An 8,958-nucleotide genomic window follows, 5' to 3' on the forward strand; every position below is an offset into this window, starting at 1 on the left:
GGGGGAGGCGCGGAGCGCTCGCGGGAGCAGATAGCGCCGCTGGCCCCGTGTCTGGGGACACGAGCTGGGCTCTGCACTGTCACACTCTGCACAGTGTTCCAGGGCTGAAAAGCTCTCCTGGGGGCTTTTAATTAGCAGCTGGCAGCTCTGATTGCTCTGCTCTCAGGGTTTTCCCTGTGTGGAGTAGAGAAATGATTAAAGCCCTGCGTTGAGGCGCTCGCTGTTGTCCACTCTGCTGTGAGGACACTGGGAACTGCAGCTGTGCCAAAAGGTTTTAGGAAAATGTAAAAAGCCAGCAAGAGATCGATGTGAGGCACTAAAATGTCCCCCAGCCCCACTTACAGGCACAGTTTTACACATAAATTGATGCTTAATTCAGCAAGTAAATCAAGCCTTACCCGGTGCAATCCATAAACTTAATTGGGGCAAAAATAGCCCGTGCAGATTAGCAGTTCCCTCATCCCAGCGATTAAAAAGGAAGCACACCAGGCAATGGAAGTGCCTGCTACAGATCAGTACAAACACATTAACAGCTCTTTGTTATCCAGAATATCACAACAGGGGGTTTAGGGTGAATTCCCCTCCCACCCACATCCCAGCTCCCCATCCTACAGCCACGTTTAATCATTCTACACCTGCTGTAAAGTCTGAGTAAGGATTATCACCTACAAATTTTGTAATATGGGGCCTTCTCAGCATTTACCATTTCTGTCAGAACACACAAAGTAAAGAATCATGGAAACCAAGCAGCATTCCCAGCTGAAAGCAATATTCCTTATGCTGTTTTCTGTGTTAAATCTCTCAACGTGGCCTGCAGCCAAAGTGGATTGAGAGGTTTAAGCATTTCATAATTTACCTCTATAGTTCCTGAACATTTTTGCAAAGAAAAAAAAAAATACCCAAAGACAGACTCTAACAAAGGACTGGGAATGTTCAATCCTGGAGGACACCTGAGTGAAGTAAATGAAAAGAAGCTAAACAAAAGAAAAGCCCTAATGGAGTATGGGTCTTGAGACAGCAGAATTGGAATGGATCAGCCACATAATCTTTATTCCGTTAATATAGGCTGAACTTTTACATTTCCAAATACTAACTCTGTGTTTAAATAATTACATGCATTTCTTATTCAAGTGTCAGAGTAATAACCCAGCCCTGAAGGAAAGGGAAGAGGAGGAAGGGTGAAGGAAAAAACCCTCTTGCACCAAATCCAGGTCTAATAAAAATCACATAAAAGCGACTCTGTCTGATGCAAATAGTGGAGTGTGTGCACAAGTGACAAGTATTTATTTAGCTAATTTCATAACACTTAAACTTGTTTATATATCATCAGTCCCATCACATGTGCTGCATTTTACCAGTGTTCCAAAGACAAAAATAAATGGCCTACCAGCTGCTGCTTTCTCAAGGTTGTGGTTTACTTGGGTATAAACAGCCAGAGCTAAGTGATTCAAATATTACTGTAATCTGTAGGTTCAGGAGATCTGAGAGACTGCCACAGCACACAGACAACACCTGAAGTGCCGAGCCCTTCCTAGTGGTGTTATTTTACTGGGCAAAAAAATCCTCTTTCCATTTGGAACCTGTACAAGCTCTATTACCAGCTGCATTCCACTTCAAATATTAGCTGGGGGTGGCGGGGCTGGTTACAGCTGGAATACATCATAAAGCAGAAAGCTATTAAAATTCATGGCAGCGAGACAGTGTGTTGATCCTACAAAAATGGAGCTCTATGTTTAATATTTCTAATTAAAAAAAAAATAGTTCAATCCACTTTTGTTGTCTTCACCTCTGTCTAAAGCAGTCTGGGTTTTCACAATACTTTGGCAAGAAAACACAGCTCTGTATTTCAAACATATAAAAGCCAGCAGTGTAACTGCAACAAAATCCTTAAGCTCCAGCCATAGGGGCCTCTCCAGGAATGGCTCCATATGTCCTTGAGAGGATCACAGAAGCAATAAGGCTCAATCTCAATTCCACATCACCTCCATTTGAGTACCTCCATTTAAGAGCCCCAAACAAGCAGGCTGGTAAAACTCCCTGCCAAAGAAGACAAAGGGGAGAGCAAACATGAAGGTGTATTTGAAATTTCACACTAACCAAAGTTTTCCCAATTTTAAATGCTCTCACTGGCATTGGGAGTGGAAAGAGAAAGCCTTGAGTACTTACTGAATGTATTTCATTGTCTGTAGGTTTTAATGTGCTGCAAAAAGCCTGAAAGCTCTAATCTGAATAATAAGAGGGCTTGGAGTGAGGGATGTATTTATAAATACAGCAATTGCTGCTCTAAAAAGTAGGAAAGAAAAAATCAGAGTAAAAGAATATATCAGTAGTGAAATCAAGCAATCAAAGCACACAAGAACTCCACATGGATCTTAAGGTGACCTCTTCCTGCAAATCCACCCCTACCTTGCTCATAGCAGTCAGGGCAGGGTCACAGGCTGCATCCAGGTCCTGCACTAACAGCTGGATGCTGTTGGAGATCACACTGCAAAAAAAGGGATAAAAAAAAAAAAAAAAAAAGAGAAAGAATCAAGCATGAGTTTTAGAATCACACTGAGTAACAGAGTGCCAGAACTGGAGCATTTGACTGTGAGAGGAGGAAAATCCTCTACTGGCTGACAGTAGCAGTAGGATGTGAATGCACGTGGCTACAACTTGGACTGAGGAGAGGCTGGGAAATTCTGCAGGGAGCTGCACAATGGGCTTCAGTGCAGAGAGGATGTTTTTGCAGTTGACCTTTCTCTGGTTTAACACAAATCAGGGGCTGGGGATCAAAGGTGGCAGGTAAAGAGGAGAAATCCCCAAGTATCAAGCCCAGACTGGGATTCAGCTTCAAATTCAATCCAGTCTGTGTAACACCAACATTTTATCATCCCTCCATTTATTCAGAGTCAATATTCTACTGCTCACAGGAACTTGTAGAGGGGATTTTAAAAATGACATCTGCTTGAGTTCTGTCTCTCCCATGTGTGAAGATGAAGGCAGATGTCTTATTTACACCATGTCTAGGATTGCCGCCATCCATTGTTTGAGTTCCTGAGACATATACCAGACTAAAGGACACATTAGTCAAACACATTTCCCTCCCACCCCCTTTAGTTTTTTTGGTTTCTTTTTAACAGCACAATACTGCTTAGAGCCATATTTAAGGCCACCATATTATGGTGTGCATAAAGGTGCAACTGATCCTAAAACAACAGCCGAGAAACTCAGCCTGCAGCAGCTCCGGCCCCCCTCAGGGGCACAGAACCAGCACTCCCACTGCAGACAGCTTCTGCTAGAAGCAATAACTGATTCTGTTTCCCTAAGCACAGTTTTTAAAAACTGTGTCAACTTTAAATCTGCCACAGACATGTGTTTACAACCCCAGGATTATATTTGTGAGAAGTGGATTTTACTTTTGCCCTTTCTTATGACGGTAGCACAGATGAGAATCACAGGACTGTGAGAAATCTGTTCCTCAAACCATCTTTCCTCCACCTCATTCTCTTTGTGAGCTTCTGGATGCTACTCTGGGGTTCACTGTTCAAAATTTTTTTAAGTGTCCACCTCCTTACCAAGATATGGTGTCACCCACACTTAATTCTGACCTGAGTTTTGTTCTTCACCACGACCCAGAAAGGTGTCCTGTTCCCTTTCCTACAGTTCCAGCACATAAAGTCTGGAACAGGATGCAAAGCAAAAGACTTCCTTCAAAGCAATTAATTTGTTTGTAAAGGCAAACTCATCCAAAATTAGTTGGAAAAATTAGCATGGGAGATGAAGTGACTCCAGGCTTCAAGTTACACGATCTAAAACTCGCGTTGGGATAAAAAAAGCCCGTGACTGTTTCTGCTGGTGCCTCTGCTGCTGCTGGGCACTACAGAATCCACTCCCTGGGGGATTCCACCAGGCCAAGGGAGCCAGACTGAAATAACCACCCTGTGGACACAGCTGACTCCTGCAGGGCACCTGCTGCCACTGACTGGGAAGGGAGAGCTGTGGTTCAGCACCAAAGAGAAACACAAAGCTCCGAGTGGATGGAAAATGACCCATCACTTGTGTGCCCACACTCAGGAGTCTGTCAGAAGCTGGGTCACCAAGTGCAGGCTCTCACCTGAAAGCACCAAGTTTGCAAACAGGGAGAGGAACCTGTTTGTCTGCACTTCAAGATAAACACCTGCTGTGGAGGGATGGCAGTGCAGCAGGAAGTGTGTTGGGAACACAAAAGATCACAACATGCCAAGAGGGTTTGGAGCCTGGTTCTGCAGGAAAATACTTCAAATCCTCACCCCAGGCAGCACACAGCAATGGGTGACTCCTCAGACAGTCCCTGACATGCATAGAAGGGATGGATTGGGAAGCTGAGGCCATAAAGGAGCAGTACAGTCCTAGTACAGCAAATCCTCACTACAGTGAGCCCAACACTTCAGGGGTTCTCTGAATGCTGCCTCACAGGGCAGGAGGTGGGAATGAAGGATTTCTGGATTTACATTACAATAATTTTTCTTTTGTTGAATTTTAAGAAGAGCTCATCGTTTCTCCCACTTTCCCTTAAGAAACTGCTTTGTCACCCCAGGGATCAAACCCTCCTTTTCTATACATTTGGGGTGGTTCTGCACTTGCCTTTCTCTGAAAGAACACTTCTCAGGGTGCATAAACAGCGTTTTATCACTTATTTTATGGCTGTGCCTAACAAGACATCAAATCCCAGAAGAAACAACTTGTTTGATGCTGAATGAGTGAGTGCCAGCAAGGTTTATAGCTCTGACTTACACTGACAGAAGGCTGGACAAAGCCCTCTCAACTGGAACAGAATGAAAGCCAATTAAAAGCCTTTGTTACAAGATATATCAGCCCTGTCAGTTGGACTTTAAAGCTGCCCAAAACAGCAAACGTGAATTATACATTAAACAACTTCCAAAACACTTCACATTGGCTGTCTGGGACCAACCACCTCGTGAGGCAGCCACTGTGGAGACCAAGCAGTCACTCGAGGTTGCTGGTTCCTGCTGGCAAAAGTCACCCTCCACTTGTCCATGTTAAGAAAATCCCATCATGTGGCACATTTTATTTCTCCTTCTCTGCCACCTTGCTTGCTTTGGCTGAGTGGACACAGCAACCCTGGATTTCAGGCAGGGATTCACTCTTAAAAAGGTCTGAGAACAGCCTAAAGGGAAGGGAGTCTCTGCAGCCTGGAATGGAGCCTGAGACCACGTGAAAGAGCTGGATGGAGATTCAGTGGGATCTCATCCACTGCACAAGGAGAGGCATCACAGGAAGGAAGTCTTCTGAAAAAAACATTTTACTGCTATCTGGGCTGAATCTTAGTTTTAGAGAGAGGGGGAGCTGGTGATAGGGATTATTTTCCCAGTCTTGCCAAGATTCTCTTTTGTCTGATATGAGGCAAAACAACTTTTGCCTCAATTTTCTTCTCAAAAAAAATATTCAATCTGTCTTTCAGGAGTGGAGAGGAAGGGATGTTAGAGCAGAATATTTTTAGCACCGTTACATGAAAAGTTATTTTAATGAATGATAATCTTCTCTCAATTATAATCCTCAAATATAAGATTGGATCAGTCTTTTATGTCATCTGCAATGGGGTTTGATCATACTGACAAGGCTGCTGATTAACAGGGGGAAGTTAAAGCAGGAAGGGATGTACTGAAATAGCTTCCTTTCTTGAAATGTAACAGCCACCTCTCAGAGCTGCCAAGATGCAAATGATGTTTCAAATGGAAACTCACTATTTCCTTTCCCTTTTCCAGTGCTCTTGTTCCTTTGGCTTGGACCACAGGGAGCAGCTAAAGCCTGGACTAGTGCTGCTCTTGGAGCAGCCAGAGGATACCATTCCCTCACCAGGGAAATGCCTGTGCCCAGGCTGTGGATCCGGGTAGATCCTGGGATCGTTATTACTCCAGCACCATCTGGCTGACAAAAGGGGATGTTTGGTAACTGTGGGAGGAGAACATACATGCTGAAAGTGTCCATCTCTCCTGTCAGGTTGATTCTCTCCATTAGGCTCGCATCCACTTTTTCTTTGAGTTTCTCTTCCAACTGTTGGGAAACAAAACAAGCAACAGGGAGATCAGGTTTCTAACTCGAAATAATCACTCTTGAAAACTTATGCCCTGCAAAGGTCAGCTTCTTAAAACTTAATCTGTGACCAAACTACATCCAAAACTCACCCAGTGACACTGGAAATCTTTCCTTCTTGGCATCCCAGACCCGTTGATCTGCCAGGATGGGCCATGGTGGCTCCACGTCCTCAAAGAATTAAAGCTCCAAGGTCAAATATGTAACTCTAGCATGACATGCTACCGTACTAGCTTAGCACTGTGGCATCTGTCCTGCTAATAAAGATGTTTCTCAACACTCTGCCTGTGCCCAAACTGCAGAGGAGGAGGAGGATTGCCAGACCTAGTGGTGGAGAAGCCTGGATGCAGCCAAACATCACAGCTCATTCCTGACCTATGGCATTTTGGAAGCACCTGAATGTAACGAGCAGCGCGGCTGCAAATCACATCAGCATAAATTCCTCCTCTCTCCACTGCACATTGCCCCAATATTTCATGCAAGTATTTTCCCAAAAGTATTTTGAATTATTGTTGTGCTTGTATTTGTGAAGGGGAGATCACGAACCGAGAGTCTTTTTTTAAAAGAAATGTGGTCCCCAATCCAAAACAAATTACGTAACAAGTAGAAAAGGATCAAACCCAAAACTGATGCTGCAAAGCAAGATTACAAGCAAATCACTATTCTCAGGTGGAAACAGCAAAATCAACACTTTTCTTTCTTTGAAATACATATTGAATCATGTAGAGCTCAATAATCAATGGATATTTTTGTACTTTTGGCTCTCCCAGTCTCCACAGCAGCACAGAAGAGGGGCTGGGTGCCCCCTCAGAGGAAAACTGACCTGCTGGGTGGTGGCCAGGCAGTACTCTGCAGTACTTAGGATGCTGCAAATGAGGCAGAGCTCTTCTAAAGTAAACTTTGCCACTTCAGAGCCTTCCTTTTCTTTCAGCAAACTTGTGATGGTGAGCCCACCACTGCTGCTGGTTGTCCTGGAAAAAAAAAAAAAAACAAACCAACAGATAAAACCTGTGTGGTTTTTGGGTGTACAGACACACAGAGTGCAAAATTACTGCTGGATTTCAATGCCATAAAAAGGCTTTAGGACCACAAAGCCCAACACCCTGTGCAACACAGGGCATCAAACCCACAACTGCTCTTTTGGTGAAGGAATTTCTTTTACAAATAGCTTTGTACCAGGTCTTCAAGCAAAGGACAACTGACTCATTGACAAGAAAATAGATTAGGATGCAAGTGGAACACAGCCTTCCCCAGGTAGCTTCACCTTCACTGCCAGTTATTCAAAATCTAATTAAAGATTACAGAAGAATCTCAGAACTATCAGGAAACTTGTCATATTTATCTTTGCAGCACTAAACAGCTGCCCACATGCATTTGAGACTTTGGCAACTTGTTTTAAAAGCTGATGTTATCAACAAAGTAAATTATAGAAGATGTGCCTTCCCCTCCACTGTCTCCCAGTGATCAACATTCATGTACCAACAAAGAAAGACTCAGAGCAGTTTAGAGGCAGGAAATTCCCTACCTCTCAACTCTTTATAATCCAAATCCATTAAAAAAAAATAGGACAGTGATATTTATCTTGGACAGCAAAAATGGAGCACTCAAAAAAACGTGGATAAAGAATGCAACTGAGGTCTGATGGAGAACACACATTAAATTTATCTTTCCACTTGTCTGGATGGAACCCTCTCCCCATCCATCTGTGAAAGATTTTACTGTTTTCAGAAAGTCATTTCTTCTGCTCCCAGGTTTACAAAGGAAACAAAATGAAGATGGTAAATAGCAAATAAAATCATCTGCAGTGGAGTTTTGGCAACATCTCAGGAGCACCTTTAGCCTCTATGCTGACACATGTTGGTACAAACTCATTATGATTTCCTGTACTTTCACTGGATTTACATCTACATATCTTACTTATACAGAGATCAAATGTTCCAGAGCAGAGGGAGGTACAGGTAAGCACTTTAGCACCACAGAAGTAAATCACCTTCGTTATAAGTTACCATATGAAGATGTTGGACTAAGGCAGCTGAGAATCACAGTATGAACTGGTTACCCAAGTAGCAATTCTGAAAGCCAGGCCTCTCTGAAGAGACTTGGGCTGGCATTTCAAAAGGAACTTCAAGAAACTGCAAATCTGGCTGCTAATCAAAGCCAAATATGAAGCTATTCTCCAGGGGCCCTTGAAAGAAAAACAATGTGTGCCTGCCCATTTGCTCTCCTGCTTTTTCCTCAGTGCAAGAAACTGAACTTTGGAGAAAACCACAAAGTAAATGGAGTGTTACTGCTGCTACCTGGGGTGTTTGACAGGGAAACAAGTGTTCACCAGGATGTATTTATCAATTATCTTTACAAATCATCTGCTCCCCAGTGCAGCACTGGGGAAGCCAAACTCACTTGGGCAGGTTTCCAGAGAGAATTTTCCAGGCATATTCCCGCAGGTACTTCTGGAAGATGGTGGTCAGCGCTATCATGGGCTCACCAGTGCTGAGCTGGGAGCACTGCACCATGCACTTCTTGTAGTACACAAAGAGGTCAGCACAGCTGGGCAGGACGGCTCCTCCTTCATCCACGTTGGGCTTGGGGGGTCCCTGAGCCTTGAAGTCAGCCACAAACCTGTCAATCAGCTCGCCCAGGTTTCTGAGGTGGGGAACAAAAAGATATTTGAGTCTGTTGAGGGAGGAATTGGAGTGCAAAGAGGGAATAATGCTTACAATGAGATGCCCTGTCTTGTCACACCAGCAAGTTCAGATTTTAGCAGCTGGGTATCCCCAGCCCTTTCTTATCTCCACGCTTCCAGCACAAAGCTCACACAATTCCACAGCCCGAACCTTTTGTGCTCAGGAGTTTTAGTGGCAGCTTCAAATCTGTTCTCCAGCC

The 8,958-nt window shown here is 43.9% G+C and overlaps 1 protein-coding gene across 2 annotated transcripts in view; it reads right to left on the reverse strand.

Annotated features, from left to right (window-relative positions):
* VPS53 (VPS53, GARP complex subunit) overlaps positions 1-8,958 on the reverse strand; it is a 59,809-nt gene that overhangs the window by 15,693 nt on the left and 35,158 nt on the right. For both annotated transcript variants that reach the window (XM_017730986.1, XM_017730987.1), the window contains exons 13-16: positions 8,476-8,718; positions 6,899-7,046; positions 5,954-6,036; positions 2,407-2,485 (exon numbers count right to left, since the gene is read on the reverse strand). In XM_017730986.1, the coding sequence (XP_017586475.1) occupies positions 2,407-2,485; positions 5,954-6,036; positions 6,899-7,046; positions 8,476-8,718 (553 nt within the window). The remainder of the gene's footprint in view (positions 1-2,406; positions 2,486-5,953; positions 6,037-6,898; positions 7,047-8,475; positions 8,719-8,958) is intronic.

Source organism: Corvus brachyrhynchos, unplaced genomic scaffold, assembly GCF_000691975.1.
Source record: "Corvus brachyrhynchos isolate BGI_N302 unplaced genomic scaffold, ASM69197v1 scaffold283, whole genome shotgun sequence".
NCBI classification, from domain to species: Eukaryota; Metazoa; Chordata; class Aves; order Passeriformes; family Corvidae; genus Corvus; species Corvus brachyrhynchos.